This window comes from Schistocerca piceifrons, chromosome 9 (genome assembly GCF_021461385.2).
Source record: "Schistocerca piceifrons isolate TAMUIC-IGC-003096 chromosome 9, iqSchPice1.1, whole genome shotgun sequence".
Taxonomy (NCBI): Eukaryota; Metazoa; Arthropoda; class Insecta; order Orthoptera; family Acrididae; genus Schistocerca; species Schistocerca piceifrons.
The window spans coordinates 115,069,642-115,088,090 of record NC_060146.1 but is presented as its reverse complement, the minus strand read 5'-3'; the positions used below and the strand labels follow the sequence as shown (position 1 = coordinate 115,088,090).

Below are 18,449 nucleotides of genomic sequence, written 5' to 3'. Positions count from 1 at the left end.
GTGAACAACTGATTAAATAGCTGATTGTGTAATGAAGTTTTCTTTCCAACCCCAGGAGGAGTATTTTTAACTACGTGTTAGAGTGTGATAACGCTACCACCACCACCACCACCACCACCAACAACAACAACAACAACAATAATGTAATGTACACAATTCCCAATTCACACTCTCTCGGTCCTGCGAGAAGCAAAGCGAACAAAGATATACTTAACTGTAGATAAATAGTTTTGATCTGCTTTTTGTAAAAGACATTATTAATGTTGTAAGTGATTATGAAAATTGTTATAGTAATAATTGACATTGGTAATGTTTTCAAGATTACAAAATATGTTTGACAATTTTTTGGTATTATGATACTTTTTCCAGTTAGGTCTTCCATACATATTTCCAGTGCTTTGTTTCTAAAAAAAAAGTTTGAGGGTACTCTGACACTGGATATAATGCAGCGAAAATTAGTTATAACTGAAGCACGGGATACCACCCGTCTGCTTTTAGCCGTGACGTCATCAACATTTCGAACTACAAAAAAAATGTTGTCTGACTCTTCAGTTGATTTAGCTCAAATGAAGCAGGCGATACTGAGAAACACTCAAACATACAAGAGAATATGGTATCGAACGCTTCAGTTGATATCACCTCAAATGAAACACAGTTTGTTAGTTTTCTGCTCATCTCGCACCTCCAACTTAACTTACAAGTTGCAGTGAAAGACAGGACACACTGTAAAACTTCACACAACCGACAAGAACGGGACAGAAAGCGCAAATGAATAAAGAACAACAAAACAAAAATGGCAATGAATTGCGAAGGATCGTTGTAGCGGGACAATAGAGCCATCTGTCGGTAGCTCGGCATTTGAGCGTACGCGTATCCGTTTAGCACTACCGTCGCCTTCTATTAGCGGCCGAGGGCACTACATGCACGCTTGTCAAAATGGCTGCCAGCAATTCAGTTGTCGAGAACATTTACCGCAGCTTCGAAATGCTTGAAACAGTCAATGACATCGCTTTTACCACCAAAAACTGCACTGGTATCATTTATATTGCAATTACCAACACGAAAAAATGAAATAAAAAATTTATGTCTGTGAAATAATTCTTTGGCAATCTTCCAAGTTCTCAACATCGTGAAAAAGTTACTCTGTTGATGAAAACGTTTAGGGGGACGCATCCCCCGGCATTTCCCCAGAAAAATAGCACTGCATATTTCTACATAAACAACTTACATATCCACCTGTGTGGATGTAAATGAAAGTAAAAAGTACTGTTTGCAAAATGTTATTGGTTCAGGTGGAAACTTTATTATTTATAATGTATCATTGGCCTATACTAAAAAAATAAAAAGTATTCCACTGACCAGTTCTGTTATAATGTGAATTACAAATATATGATAGCGAGTTAGACAGTATTTAATAAGAGACACGTAATCACACTAAGGGAGCCGGCAGAACAGCAGCTGCGGAGGCACGCCGACGTCGGACGTCCTGGGACCCTGCGAGTCGAGGCCCGTCGTGCTTGAGCTGGCGCCGCTGTCGCCCTCCCCCTCCAGTGACGGCCAGCCACATCACACTCTCTCCACCTTCAAGGGGGCATCGGTGTCCACTGACAGTGGTGCGTACCAGTACTCCGGCAGCAACGCACTGCTAACTTTATGCCTCCAGGCAGTTTGTGTGTGTCAGAAGTGGTGAAAAAGTATCATTCTGATACGAATGCTTTATCACCATGTAATGTCGAGTAGCCAGTGTGACGTAAGATGTCGTTTTGACAACATGGGGATCAGTGTTTTTGTTGACAGTGCAATAGAAACCTTATGTCACTGCTTTGTGGTGCATAAGTTTGTAGCATTTTTCCGTAAGTTTGATAAACACAACAGATAATTTAGTCATCATATTCTCTTTCACTATTTACAACAGTCTACCAAAGCTGAAGTAACTTTTATATTCGGCAACTATAGAAATCATGTGGTTTTAAGGCGAAGAACTCATCGAGCTGCGTTTGGACCACATCTTCATCCAGAAAGGAAATTACTTGAAGGTTGTTTGATAGAGAGCAGAAAGGTGACAGTCTGAGGGTAGAAGATGAGGTGATAAGGTGAGTGCAGAGTGACTTCCAGAACCAACTACTCTATAGTGTTTTTTGTCAGTCTAGCAGAATGTGGGTGGGTGTTGTCGTGGAGTAGCATGACTTCATGCAGTCTTCCTGGTCATTATTCGTGGACTGCATCTACAAGACATCTCAGTTGTTGACAGTAAATGTCAGAAGTGTTGGTTGCACCTCAGGGAAGCAATTCATAGTACACCACACATTTGCCATTCCACCAGATGCATAACATAATCTTTTGTGGATGCACGCAGGTTTTGGTTCGTGGGGTTGCTGCTTTGTTTGGGCCCATTGATTCCTTTCTTTTCATTATGTTATCATAAAGACACCATTTTTAATCATCAGTAACGATACAAGATAGGAATAGTCAGTGTTGTTCACAGCAGTTGATGGTGGGCAAGCAGAGGTGCACGTACGGCCACCCACCTGCTGATTTCTATGATTTTGGCTTAGAGCTTGGGTTACCAGTACACCCGATTCTTGACCGTTCCCCATTGCGTGCAAATGTCGCATGGTGGTGTCATGATCACAGTTCATTATGTTTGCCAGTTCTCAAGTTAACAGACATGAAGCATTGTGCATTAATGTATTTAAATGATTTTCATGAGGCCCTGAAAGTCTCGGAGAGTGTGGAGCGTCACTAATGCCAAAAGGATCCTTCTTAAAATGAGAGAACCATTTTTTTTTCGTGCTGTGACCATTGGCACTATCCTCATACACAGCACAAATGTTTCTGGCCACTTCGGCTGCTGTCGCCTCTCCATTGAACTCAAACAGAAGAATATGTCAGAAATGTTCAGATTTCTCCATTTAACACTCCATTTTCTAGCATCCTCATCTTCTCTCTCTCTCTCTCTCTCTCTCTCTCTCTCTCTCTCTCTCTCTCTCTCTCTCTCTCTCCAGATGACAAATGGCAATATATAAACTCAAATAGCAACAGTGAACTACAAATAAAAATGACAGTCGATAAATAAACCCATAGCAACCGGAATACCAACATGCAAAACAAAAATGCTATGAACTTAAGCTCCAACATAGTAGACAGTCTGATAATGACCACTAGCTGGTCAAAATTGGTAACTGCATTTTGAAATGTGTTTGTGTGTGTTGTCACAAAAAATAAGACAAGTTTTTAAAGCTGAGTGGAATTGTTAGAATGTGTGGTGATATTTTTAGCAAACAAAAGTTGAAATAGCAGGATGTTTTAATCAGCAGTAATGGTATCTTACCTATTACATATAAGTGAGATTTCTGAGAGGCTTATAATGGTTAATAGCTTTCACAGGTGTAAATTAGCATTCATTGATTCATTAATTCATTGTGTTCTGTAGATTCTTTCAAGAAGGGGAGCCACCAGGAACAAGGAAAAAGTCAAAGTATACATTAACAAGAGACAAAGAAATCATAGAAACTTATTCTGTATACAGTCTTATCAGTAAATTATCACAACAACTCTCAATGCTATACACACACATGCTGTCTAAGCTTAAGTGAGTAAGTTAGTAAGAGAACTGCAACTTTAAAAAAATCTGATGTCTTCTCGGATATACAAGAGAGCTGCTGTTCGCCTGCTATTAGTAACTTAATGTGTACTTCATTACACTGTGTCTTTTTTTTCTGAGGGAAATATGTGTGTACAAATTTAAAGCCTTTTTTTCCAAGGAAATACAAATATACAAATTTAAATGCTATGTCCTAATTACAATACATTACTTCTTGTCGTGTGTCTTTACAATAAACATTGCTACTTGCTACAGAACTTTTTCTTTCATTCCCTGTTTGTAGGTATCCAGATAATTTAAACGAGTGGTTAATAAAGTATATTTTTAATTTTTTTATGAACTGGTAGGAATTCCCAATTTCCTGCTTGGTGTAGAATGGGAAATTATGGAAAACATTTACTGAGTGCTTAACTCCACTCTGAACATTACACATGGAGGAAAGAGCTACAGTTCTAATTTTTTGTCTTTGAGTATGGAGAATTTACTATGGCACTGGGCTCACCATCCAAATCCTCTTAGTGCTGCTGTGATTAAAGGCTGTACTTAGTTGGACTAATAGCCCAGTCACGAGCTTGTGCCACAGATTTTACTTTGCTGTGGCTGTGCATATCACAGTTCAGCTAAAACTGATTTTTATTACCTGCAACAAGTACCATAAAGAATAAATGTGTTTGAAATTTAATGTAACAATTCAGAGATCTTTAAATTTACTTTTGATGCACTGCCCTAGAAGACAATTCCAGTAGAAAGCAGGGAGTGAAAATGTACAAAATAAGCAGGTCAATACAGTGAGAGATGCTTCTAAGGATGTCAGACATTAGACTGACCGTCTCGATTACTTTTTTTAAATGGTGATATCGAAAAAACTCCATTGAATAATAAAATAACCGTAAAGAATAAGAAACAGTTTTTTAATGTTTGAGGTGCTTCCAGTATAAATTATTATCCAGCTGTACTCCAAGGAATTTTACACTACGGTTTTCATTGAGTGTGTGACCAATAATGTTTACATCAGGTGGAAACAGATTGATCTTACTCTCTGGGACCAGAAAGAGTTGCCGACACGGTCTTCTTTTTATTGTGTACGTTACAGGTTCCCTCTTCTTATTTGATTGCAGGCAGCCCCACGAGTACTAGCCCTCCGGTAGCCACAGCCCCGCCACCCCGAACGACCAGGCCCACCCCACCAAACACCCTGAATCTCGTCTGTGCTGCAGCTCCAGGTCAGTTTTAGACAGCTTTTTTTAATGGTGCTTGCCTGGCATCACCCGTCTTGATATTCTATATATTTAGCAATGACTCTCATCTCATAATTATATAAAAGATATTTATAATTATGAAACCACTATCCAAGCCTTTAAAAAATAAATGTTGACATCCTTACTTGCAGTGTCATACAGTGTTGAAATCTACAAGATGTCCATAATTAAAGTTACAGTTTCTAAAAACTGTAGAAAGAGAACCACAGCTTAGAATGTCGTCAAATTTGAATGTTCAAATTTCAGCCTATTACTGATGCAGGGGGAAATGACGAACAAAAATTAATGAAAATTCTTGCAATAGAGGACACTGCAAGTGTCATAAAATATGCCATCCACCATTTTCTGCCACAAGTTGAAATCGAGAAACAGCGTGTTCCACAACAGATCGGAATGCCTCGGGAGTCACGTTCGGAATGCATTGTGCAACGTGTGCCATAAATTCGGCACAGAATGCAACTTTTGGATAACCCCACAGCCAGAAGTCACACAAATCAGATCAGGTGATCTGGACGGCCAGACTGTAGGAAAATGATGGCTGATAATTGTAGCATTTCTGTAATGCATGTGCAGCAGCTGCTTCACTGGCTGTGCAATGTGTAGAGGAGATCCTGCACACACATCTACACGGATGAAGCGTCGGAATGACGTCGGTGCGCAAAAGACACTTGTAGCACTTACCAGTGACAGTACTGATAACAGGATCCACAGGCCTCATCGGCTCGAAAAAAAACGTGGCCGTATGATAAACACTGGAGTCAACCTGTGCCACACAGTGACCTCTGCAGAGTCAAGTGGTACTGGTTGATGTATGTGCAGATTGTCCATTGCTCATATTCTGCCAGTTTGCGTATTGACATGTCCTCGGAGAGGAAAATGGTCATCATCTGTCCACAGAATGTTCCGTGCCCATTCATTGACCCCTTCCGTGGAAGCAAAAAATTCCGGCCACTGGTTCAGTCACTGTTCTCGTAAAAGGCCTTTATCAGCAGTGTGTGATCTTTCGTGGATACAACATATTGGGTGTCTTGGATGTAAATTGAGGAACAGTCATGGGCAAGGCATCTGTTGGTGTGAATAGTCTGACAGATACAGCGCCATCTATTGGTCAAATTTTTGTTAAATGCTGTTTTGTTCCGTGACGTTTCCCCCACAAACGATAGGAAATTTGATGACATTCGAAGCAGTAGCTCCAATTCTACAGCATTTTTAAACTGGAACTTCAATTACGGAAGCTGTGTAAATGACAGAAGCAAAATTTCTGTGCCTTCCATTTTACTCTTTAAATTAATATTTTGACTACTAGAAGAGACAATCCAAAAGTTACACATGGTGAAAACAAGGAAATTAACTGAAATTCAAATCTTAGACAGTATGTGCACTTTAATAAAGATAATCAAAATTTGTAAAAAGAAATGTACTGCAGAAGTTGCAGGTCTGTTATTCTGTATTTAGTTATGTCAACAAGTGTATTAGGTGTAAATGTAATGCAAATATACAAAACTGTACAAAGGCGGTGCCCTTATGTAATGATGCATTTTGTATAACCTTGTGGTGTGTGTCCACTGCTGTGGATAACTGTTAATGGCTGCTTCTTTGGTGGATTCACTCGATCCTGGGACTTCAAGTGCATGCAGAGCACAGCACCAGTACGGAATGCCCACTGCAGTGGACTTCCTGCATTTACAGTGTCATGACTGATTGAAGACACCAAAGAAGTGACCATTAACAAGTGTCCTCTGCATTTGACATGGCGCATAACAGGATAAATTAATTACATCTGACTACTGAGGAATAAATACATACCAGTTTCTAATTTAGAAGGTTATTAAAAAAAGAAACTAATGGAAAAATATGTTTACTCAGATAAACTAAGTTGCCTAGTACCAGTCCAGGAGAAAGATTGTACATACGTAGAACCATCAAATTCTTAAATTCTGTGACTCAGTGTATGCTTTCAAAATTTCAATTTCTCCCATTCATCGTGGTTGCAATCACTAACTCCTCTCTTGTGCCTGTAGCACGTGCCCTTATTCTGGGGTGTAGGTGTTTATCCTCCATTTGATTCCTTACAGTATGATATATTTAGTAGTGTTGACTATTCACTTTAGACAATATTCAAAACAACAAAGGAATTACCTCTACTAACATTTGATACATATTTTGATCTTGTCTTATTGTCTCAGTTGTCATTCACATTATTTGGTATATTCTAGTTACATAATAATGAATCAAATGAATTATTAGCTTGTGGTTTCTTGCAGCTTCATGTGGTGAGAGCATAATTATGTATGGTAACATACCTGTAGATATAAACTTCTTTAAATTATTCATCACATATTTAGTGTTGGCAAATAAGATTTTGACAAGTTACCTCTCAGCCTTGATTTATTCACCAGAAGCTAGAGATGTTGCAAGATGATGATGGTGATGACTTGGTGCAATGTAAATGTGGACTGTACAAATTTTATTGCTGAATAACTGTTATGACCAGCCTCAAATCACTCTGTAACTTACAGTGCTTGGGGTTCAATCAAAATGAATTTTTTCAGGGATATAAGGTTTGTGCTACTGACAGTAGTTCTGTTAATTCTTTAATTCTGTTACTTATGTGCAGGTCCTTGTATTTTTAATTGACAATTTCAATGTATAGTAGAAAAGAGTGGTGGAATGAGAGGACAAACTTATTCCAAAGTGCTTCAGTTATCTCAAATTATAAACAAGATGTGCCACCATATGTCATAGCAGGTTTTATATTAGTGAAGAAATAAGGTCAAAACTTACTTGAGGCGGAATTTTGGGAAAAAGAAATTCAGGTTATTACACAATTGACAGAAGCAGAATTATTTTTAGTGATTTTGGCTGCATATATCCCGTGTGTCCTTCCAAGTAAACTCGTACATTGGCAGACGAAATATTGTCAACCAAATTTTTACTTTATGAGATCCAGTCTGCTAGATTAATTATGAGTAGAAGAAATATCTGGGCTCTGATGCACACGATAAAAATGTTCTAGTATTTTAAAATGTCAAGGAGACTGTACTACTGATTGACATGCATAAAATAAAAGCTAACTCAGGTTTTGGAACTTTATTTCTTGGGGAGGAAAGGAGGGTAGGTTAGGAAAGGTTAAAAAGTAAGAGCAGGTCACACATATATTCGAATTAACTCTGAGAGTGTTATAGTTATGACATTAGAGTGAAATAATTTGCTGTTTGTTGCACTTTCAGCTGCACCTATTGGCCCTCCTGCTGTGATTAGCCCAGGCACAGCCACAACGGGAGGCAAGACCCCACCTCCACCGCCTCCTCGATGGGCCAAACCGTCGGTCTCGGTTACAAACAACTTCACCGTAACGACAACTGTTACATTTAGCGTGAACCAGAACTCGACGACACCCCCGGCGCACGTCGAAGTGTCCTGTGTGCAGGTGAGCAGTTAGTTCTGTAGGTAGCAGCTGAGGCTGCAAAAGTAGTGTTAGAAAAATCCAATTGTTCTTTACAGTGATGTTACCCTGCAAGATGTTTTTCGAGAAAACTCAGAGCGTTTGTAACTGGGGGCAAATTTCTGTGTACAGTACAGGCTTATTGATAAGTACCTCTGGGATTCCAGAAGATGACTGTGTACCTACAACACATACAGGAAATACGCTGAGATGACAAATGTTGTGGAATAGCGATATGCATATATACAGATGGTGGTAGTATCACATACACGAGGTATGAAGTGGCAGTGCATTGACGAAGCCGCCATTTGTACTCTGGTGATTCGTGTGAAAAGATGTCTGATGTGATTATAGTTGCACGGCTGGCATTAATAGACTTTGAACCTGGAATGGTAGTTAGAGTTAGACACGTGGGCCATTCTATTTCTGAGGTTGTTAGGGAATACAATATTCTGTGATGTACAGTGTCAAGAGTGTGCCGAGAATACCAAATTTCTGGCATTCTATCTCACCGTGGACAACACAATTGCCAACAGCCTTCACTTAATGACCGAGAACAGCAGCGTTTCTGTAGAGTTGTCAGTGCTAGCAGACAAGCTACACTGCATGAAATAACCACATAAATCAATGTGAGATGTATGTCGAATGTATTCACTAGGACAGTGCGGCAAAATTTAACATTAATGCGCTATGGCAGCAAACGACCAACGCGAATGTCTTTGCTAACAGCAAGACATTGCCTGCAGTGCTTGTCCTGGTCTCGTGACCATATCGGTTGGACAGTTCTGCATTCTGGACAGTTCAAACAAAATTCATGATACATAATTAAGAGGTCAGTTCGTGCACGAAATGCTGCTCCAGCAACACTGCCACAGTTATGGACAGCTATGCAGTCAGCATGGCTCAGTATTTCTGCAGGGAATTTCTGATAACTCTTTGAGTCCATGCCACATCAAATTGCTGGACTGAACTGGGCAAAATGAGCTCCGACACAACACTAGAATGTATTCCCTGACTTTTGTCACTTCAGTGTAAACATTTATCAGTGGCTAGATTGTATCCAAGATTTTAATTTACTTTACAGGTGCCCAGTAAGGGCACCATTTCTGCCACACTAAATTTCAGTACATGTGTGCAGTTCATTGAAGTCACTGATAAGAATTGCCCGAGAAGGCACAGCAGCAGCCTACTTTGGAGATGTGTTTATTGGGTTGCCTATCTGCCTGTGTGAACTAATTCACTGTGACTGTATGGAGTGGATGATTTGTCTACATGTTCACACACACTTGCATGCTCAGTACTACTATACCACAGCATGTATTACAGATTGAAACTTTGAGACATGCTGTATCCACTGATATGTGGCATTTTTCTGTGTGTCTCGTAGTTCTCACACTTTTGTCTTCTGAAATCCAAGGGTATGTATAACAGAGTATATATGCCCCGGCAAATCTGAAATCAGTGCTAAACCTGCAAATTTTTTTTTCTAACGAAAAACCTGGGAGTTTTTTTAGAATTCCAGGAATTTTTCATTGTTCTCATGTTCAGTAAAATTTTTGTAATTTTAACTGTTAAGAATTGATACTCTAGCAAAGAATTTTTTTCAGCCTGCAACTGCAGAATAATATTGCAGCAATGAAATGTAAACAAGAGAATAACACCAAAATAAAACTTCATATTATGGGGAAAATGTTGCGAATGATAGTTTGAGAAGCATTACTTTAAAATTAAATTTTCTTTTACCCAAATGTATTAAGTTACATGTGAGTGTGTACAGTGGATTTCGTGAACCACGAAGTGTTTGACTCTCATTCAAAACTTAAAACACTTTGAAAACCATGATATCTGGGAATTTTCTTTTTTCTTCTCCTCCCTCACACTCTATATTAATAACCCTGTATACCTACAAATACCTACAACATTTGACTCAATGATCTTATGTCACCATCTCACGTACGGCTATGCTGGCTAGAGATTTCCATACTCTTTGTCTCCTTTGCCATCTTGTCAATGCATACTGTCCCTCATATCTTAGTGCTCCTGTCTGAACAGCACAGCAGAAACACCAATTCCCATCAGAGCAAAATCCTCAATGTCCCACTCCATCACTCAACTGCTTTCTCAAAGTCTATTCAGTTACAGGAATCCAACTCTAGAATGGTATCACTCACTACACAGAACTGAATAATGTCTCCAGCTTCAAAAGACAGCAAATGGCAAATCTGCTAAATAACAGTAATTTACTTTGTTGTTTTGTAGTTTACAGAAACTTAGTACCTTTCTTTCCTATCAGATCTTCCTCATTCCCCAAAGTCTTTGACTTCCGTAGTCTTCCTCTGTGCTCTCTGTCAGAAAATATTACTCTTGTACACTGATACATACATTCTGAATCTACTACTTTCACCAGTTATTGTATTGTTATTGTTGTTTTCCATAGTAGTAATGTACTAACACTATTAGTTTTTAGTCAGTTCAGCTACTCACATTGCCGTGAGATACATTCAAACTTTGTTTCAAATTATTACTATTTATCATCTTGAAATTCTCACTTCTTTAAAGAACTTTGATGAAAAAGTACTGTGTTTGTAAAACTCTGGTCTGATGTAAGGGAGACATGGACCTGAAGTTACAGATCTCACCAGGTTAAGTAAATTAATTAATTAATTAATAATTAAAAATAAAGTAAATAAATAAATACAGTAACTACTAAAGTTATGCGCAAACCAAAGATGTAAAAAAGATACTTCTCATTTGATGTCTAATTTCTTGGACATCCACCTTAAAACTTCGGTTGTCTGGCTGAAATCAGTTTGCATGTTGCCTGTTCACACAACAGACCAATGATAAAAGTTTCTCTTTTGGTATTGACATAACAATTTGCTAACATTTAAGTGTATTGACAGAACTGAATGCTATTTTGTCAATAGCTAATGTGTTATGTTATTTATAACTGCCCCAAAGATATGTATATTTGAAGTTTTTTCTGGTTTTACAAGAAATGTGAAATTGGAATCTATAGGCTGCAAAGAACTACATGCAAAGTTTACTTCACTTCCTCAAATTTATACTCTATTTGGAACAGTTCCTTTGCTCTGTGTGAATGTGTGTTAGTTAGTGTTTGATAACATTAGTGGTATTTTAAATACATAACATGTTATTACAACTAATCATCATGAGGCATTGTTGCCTATTCCAGTCAATCTGCTTACCTTCTTCTCGGTTACTCCATGCTACTTTGCTCTGATAAACACTGTCCTCGAAACGTATTGTATTTTGATACAATCATTTTCATTCATTATCATTATCATTCATACCTAAGTTTTGTTTTGTGGAATCGGGCCACTTCTGACGCGATCTAGTCTCCCATATATCTTAACTTCCATTGCTGGTTTTTCCAGTCATTTGGTTTTTTTTACCTTTGTGCAAGCATTTTCTTATCCGAGTTTCTGTGCCACGCAAAAAGGTTGCTATGGTGGTGGTATGTGGTATTCATCAGAACCACCTTCTCCACCAGCACCACTGGATATGGCAGTAGTTAAGAAATATTTTTTCAAGTTTTCCTTGTGATGGAATATTGCATCATCTTCTGGGTGCGATCCAGGATGTGATACTTCTTTTTCCTGTTATTTCAGGTGGTAACTTTAAAGCCATCTTCAGTGCATCAGAGATAAGGTTGTCAGTAACAAGAGTGTAAGTTTATAGACAAAACCATGTGTCTAATAGTAAAACATAGCAAACACAGAGTCAGCAAATCCAGAGGAATTATTGTAATGAGTCATTCCATTACGTACCGTACATACGTTTCTTCCATTATGTACCATACATACGTTTCTAAAGGCTAATGCCTTGTCAATGCAACCACTCTCTTCTGTCATGAGCTGTTCATTTCAGTTCCGTCTAATTGTCACTCTCTGTCCTCTTCCTTCCTTACCCAGCATTTTCCCTAGAAAAAAAAAAAAAAGAAAATGACCAAGCAAGGTGGCGCAGTTGTTAGCACACTGGATTCGCATTTGAGAGGATGATTGTTCAAACCCACATCCAAGCATCTTGATTTAGGTTTTCCTTGATTTCCCAAAATTGCTTCAGGCAAATGCTGGGATGGTTCCTTTGAAAGGGCACTGCCGATTTTCTTCCCAAGTACAATCTTGTGCTCTGTCTCTAATGACATAGTTGTCGACAGGATGTTAAACACTAATGTCCTCCTCAAGAATAATTATTAAAGTGTTGTGTTTGATGACATGCCTAATAAATCTTATTTTTCTCTTCTTCATTTCCTTTAATAATCTTCTCTCTTTGTTTACTTCCCTTAAGACTTCAAGATTGGTTTTTCTTCCTGTCCAGCTCATTTGTCATTTTCTACCATATCCAGTTTTAATAAAAAAAAACACATAATTTGTAAACACTGAGGATGTGCTGACTTTGTGCTTGCTATCTTTACTCTTACATGCTTAGTTATATCTATGACTGTCACTCTTATTGCCAGATGTGTTGTCTCCGGCACATGCACATTTAATCCACATTATTTTTTTTGAGTGGTATAAATCCTGTCAGTGACTCATCTTGAAGATGGCTGTGAGGTTATCAGCCAAAATAACTGGAATAAAATATAGTTCCATCCCAGATGCATGTGAAAAAGGTGATGGAACAAAAATAGTTTAGAAAGTTGTGACCTTATGCTGATGATGTGGTTGCCAGTAACTGTAGAAGACGGTGTCACATAAATCACTGAATTCCACTGAGATTCTTACACTGTATGCAGCTTTATCTCAGGGCGAACTTTGAAAGTGGTAGCTGTTGCCCCAGAGTTATTCGGATTGCTCTTTTCATCCCTGAGAATTGATGAATTTGTTGTGACGAAGGAAGATTTGTCCCAGGCATAGATCTGTTTCTTTTTAACTATTGGTCATATTAAAATTAAATTTAAGTTTGATACAGAAATGAGAAATGCATATAATGTTAAATGAATACTGTTCAATTTCCAGAAATAAAAAAATTAATTTATTTTCTATTTGATGTTTTTCATTTTTGTTCCAAAAGTTAATTTACTGTTATTTTACTGTGAAAACTTGCCTTTTCACATGAATAGCAGTTAAAAAAACATTATTCCTATTAACAATATTTTGATCATTACTTATAAAGGAACTTCTCCATTTGTTATTAAATGTGGAATTTAACTAAAAGAAAAAAAAAATTGCTATGAGCAGGCTTTGAAATAGCAACTTTAGTTGTATAATCCCTGTTGCAATACATATTCACCTACCATTGAATATGTTAACATGCAAAAAATATTTTTTACTTGCAGGTGCTCAGAAATTTTCGAGTTTTGCTTTGTACTGCGTTAGCAAATTGATACCCAGACAGTGATTTTCAAATGCTGTAAGTTTGTAGAAATTTGGAGAGGATCGGTCTCTAAGGTTTCCTTGTAAGAAAAAGCAATTGTATCACTATGGCAATGACCGATGTGTGGGATTTAGTGTAAGGCTTTTGTTTTGATACCAGCATCGGTTGCTCTGTTTAGGTGACACCGAAGAGACCTCTGTCGGACAGCCAGAGCCCCCCGCCAGGACCGGTGTCTTCGCCGCTGTCCCCGGTGAACTCCCCGACGTCGACGACCCCACTGATGGAACAGCAACAGAAGGGAACGAGGGCCGGTACAAAGAAAGGAGGTACCAGGTCCCACCACTCCCGGCAGCTGTCCTTGAAGGAGTCCCACCACTACCAGGTCAGCGCGTACCACAGGCCGAGGACTGGGATCTGTTCCTCACTGTGACAATCTGTTGTGCCCTTTGTCAACATTACCATTCCTCATTTCACCCATTTTCGCACATTTTAGTTTCATTAACACTTCTTTACTGTTCCCATTAATTTCCCATCTTCTAATTTGTAGTTATTTACACCTCAGAATTTTTCACGTGAAAACTCTTAAATCTTTTTAAATAAAACGAACGTTATTAACATTCTATATCTTTATTCTTCATGTGTAAATATTCGTTTATTGAATAGACACCCTGGCAACGAACACTCATTTTTTAGACAATGAAAATTGGATGGGGCCGAGTCTGGACTGTATAGAGGACAATCGACGATACTGAACCCGAGGTGTCAGATTGTTGTGGACGTCATAACACTCGTGTCTGGTTTGACATTGTTGGAAGGAGTGCTCCATGTGTGGACGAACTCTTCAAATTCGAAACTTGATTACAGCATGCCGTTTCTCCCGCACCGTCGTAGTTGTATTATACATTGATACGTTACATCCTACAATTCGGAACCGTCTAGCAACAGAGGGTTGCAGTTTGTGCCAGCGAACTGAGAGGGTTGATTGGGTAATATGAATGACACGTAATGTCTCAAGCAATATTGAGAACAGAATAAATACTGAAACCTCCTGGCAGATTAAAACTCTGTGCCGGACCGAGACTCAAACTCAGGACCTTTGCCTTTCACGGGCTAGTGCTCTACCACCTGAACTACCCAAGCACAACTAATGCCCCATCCTCACAGCTTTACTTCCGCCAGTACCTCATCTCCTACCTTCCAAACTTTACAGAAGCTCTCCTGCGAACCATGCAGGACTAACACTCCTGAAAGAAAGGATATTGCGGAGACATGGCTTAGCCACACAGTTTTAATCTGCCAGGAAGTTTCATATCGGCGCACACTCTGCTGCAGAGTGAAAATCTCATTCTGGAAACATCCCCTAGGCTGTGGCTGAGCCATGTCTCTGCAATATCCTTTCTTTCAGGAGTGCTAGTCCTGCATGGTTCGCAGGAGAGCTTCTGTAAAGTTTGGAAGGTAGGAGACGAGGTACTGGCGGAAGTAAAGCTGTGAGGGCAGGGCGTTAGCCGTGCTTGGATAGCTCAGGTGGTAGAGCACTTGCCCGCGAAAGGCAAAGGTCCCGAGTTCGAGTCTCGGTCTGGCACACAGTTTTAATCTGCCAGGAAGTTTCATATCAGCGCACACTCTACTACAGAGAAGAAAATCTTATTCTAGAATAAAAACTTCGGAAGCATTACTTTTCAGTATAGCCTCCCAGTAGCAGTAGTAGTAGTAGTAGTAGTAGTAGTAGTAGCAGTAGCAGTAGCAGCAGCAGCGACAAGAATGGGACAGGTAGTCAGCCATGGCCTTAGAGTCCTGGCGTTTGCATGAAGCAGTTAGGGAAACCTTGGAAAACCTAAATAAGGATGACTGGTTGGAGATGGGGTCCTCTACCCTTATGAATAAAAGGCCAGTCTGTTCAAAACAGCACTACCTCATTGCTGTTTATCCTTAGTGTACAATTCGGTTTTGCAAAGAAACTATTTAAAAATGTAAAAAGCTTAATATACTTTTTCATTCATTCATTCCTCAATATTAGTCGCTGCACACTGATTATTTCATAATGTAACACAACATAAACTATCAGCTATTATCGATACATTTAGCCTTCTCGGTGCTTCTTCCTTTCCACAAGTCATCCAGTTTCTCCAAACTGCCAATGCAACCTGTGGATATTGTTGACATTTGGAGGTTCTTGGTTGCGTCACAGATGAAATATTCTCTGCAGTATCATAACAGAACAACTGCTGAATTGTAAAACGCAGAATGTCTTCTGCACAGGATCCACAGTTTTCATTTGTAACATTTCTGTTTTCACTTACACATAGCTGCACGTGCACAGGTTTCTGGTTCTCTGTGCTTGCAGTGGCATTAAAAAATTTATCTTTCTCTACATCCACTGTAACTCTGTCACTCTCCATTAAATAGTTACCGGCGTTTCTAATCGTCATATTCATTTGGAATGGGCCTGTACTGTGAATGCGTGCGTGTGCATGTGCATGTGCATGTACACGTACACGATAAGCATTGCAACTGTCAATATTGTATCTTGTTTTTCAGGAATCGGACATTCTGGAGTCGCCAACTGTGTACTACCGCAGTTCCGTAGCGGACAAAGCGAGTGACTACGAGGACATCTGGGGCCCCGGCTCGAGCTCGGGGCAAGGAGAGGGCGTGCTGTCCACGTTCCGGCCGGCAGGCCCTGCGACGTCGCCCTTCTCTTCCCCGGAGGGTGGCCCCCCTCCGGACCTGCTGGAGCGGCTCGCACCCCTGACCTCGCCCGTGGGTCTGGCACCTTCGCTGTCCAAGTCTCGGCTGCCCCCACTCGTCACCAACACCGGTGCGGCCCAGCCGCAAGTGCCATCTCCGGCGCAATCACCTTCAACTCCGGCAGATGACAATCCTCCTCCACCGAAGCAGGTATAATCGAGTCTAGGGGTTTTTAGTGACAAATGTCTAGTCGGGTTTGCTCTGTAGCTTGACTCTCGAAGAGATTACGTATGTATGATCGTGCTAACTACTGAAGGATAATATTACTTGTAAATCAAATTAATAATCGAACAACGTTGTATCTCGAGTGAGTGTGAACATCGTCAAATGTCTTTGTGGAGTAGAGTGGCAGAAAAATATTTTTTTGCTTGCTAATGTATAAAATATGTTGCTTCAGCCACTGCAAGTTGTATCTGGAACTGAACTGGAAATACAGAACAGTCACTGTACTCACCCATCCAGTAAATCATTGTATTTATAAAGATGAAATAGTGAGAAAGCTACATTGCTTCTTTTTCACCCAGAGCAACTGTTCCAAATAATAGCTCTATTTGGAAGTACTACTAAATGGCAATCTATTTTTTGATACGTTTTTGGCGGCAAAATATTACATTCATAATGACACAAAGTACTGGTGCAAAATGAATGGTTAAAAATGTGTTGCTTAAAGCTTTCCTGATGGACTAGTTGTTGAGATTTCATAACAATATCCCAACATTTCATCCCAGAATCATTTCTGCAATGCTTAACAAAATTGTATAACTTGCCTTCCAAGAAAGTTGTTTCAAAAATTCAAGCTTGGACTGAAAGTTGCTATGCTGTAACACCCTTAATCTCAAACCAACATTATTCAGGGATATTGCAGTAATACTATTCTTTGAATATGTCTTTTTGTTCTCCTTAACAATATCTACTACTACATGCATTTTACCTCATTGAAAAGTAAATGATTCAATCTACGTGTCTTCTGCAGTCCCATTGACTGTCTCATTTGCTGTGAGATTAATGTGATTGGGGGTCAGGAGGAAGAGATTTATAACAGATGGAAAAATATTCAATCTTTACAGACTCTCTCTTTTTGACAACCAGGTGGTATCTTGAATCTTCATGGAACATTATGGATGGTTATATTAGACAAATTGTACTCCTGGGATCTAAGGCAGCAGAGTTGTTACTCTGGAAATTCAGGACTGGCAAGTGAATGCACTGGAAAAATCATGGAAATCTTATAAAATTCTGAGAGATCCCAAGGGGAGTTAGTGTTCATTGATAGAAAGAAATGTTCTCAGTCATTTTGTTGCAAATCACTGTGAAATTATGCTTAAGAAATAATGTCTTTTGGAGTTTAGTAAGAGGAGTTTTAAAATGGACATCGATAGTTGTAATATTTGTTGCTCAATCTCAGTAAACTCCGGTATGATCACCAAACTACGGAATCTTTGTAATTGTCAGTGAGTTTTCGGGATCCAAGTCTGTTTTCAATTGCACGATTGCGAGTGTGACATAGTGCAGCATTCACGTGAGAATTTCTCACATAGATTGAAGTGTTTCAGGTTGACTTGGGCTGTGTTGTGGTTTGTTATGCTTCACCTCAGCAACAAACACTTAAATAAGTTGCCACCTGAACACCCTTTTATGTAAATGAAAGTTACTTACAGACTATTTGGTCGCCGTTAAATATTATTAATCAGGGTCCAGCTAGTCTGTGCCCTGAATCTGTATCCCTTCTTCCTCCAACTTGGCTCTGACTTCGCCTCCTTACAGGCTGCGGATAAAGCTGCTAAAATTAACTTGTTGTTCTCATTCACTCCTCCACATAAATAAGAAGTAAGATTCAATTTGTCTTCTTATGTTGTCTTGAAAATTACAATCAGTATATGATAAATGAGGACAGCTGCCAACTCGTACTACGTGCATAACAGATGTGATATTCAAATTGACAATTAACAATTACAATTAATTTATTATCTTTGACATTTTGCATTCTTAGATTTCATGGAGCTGTTTCTTTCACACTGCCCACACCATAGAACCCCAATCTCCAACTCAGCAG

General features: G+C 39.2%; 1 protein-coding gene across 1 annotated transcript in view; it reads left to right on the top strand.

The window, feature by feature from the left end:
* The window catches only part of LOC124717395 (protein sprint), a 305,335-nt gene that overhangs the window by 229,174 nt on the left and 57,712 nt on the right, over positions 1 to 18,449 (top strand). The window contains exons 8-12 of the mRNA XM_047244247.1: positions 1,440 to 1,613; positions 4,723 to 4,827; positions 8,094 to 8,293; positions 13,827 to 14,030; positions 16,187 to 16,546. Of these exons, the coding sequence (XP_047100203.1) occupies positions 1,440 to 1,613; positions 4,723 to 4,827; positions 8,094 to 8,293; positions 13,827 to 14,030; positions 16,187 to 16,546 (1,043 nt within the window). The remainder of the gene's footprint in view (positions 1 to 1,439; positions 1,614 to 4,722; positions 4,828 to 8,093; positions 8,294 to 13,826; positions 14,031 to 16,186; positions 16,547 to 18,449) is intronic.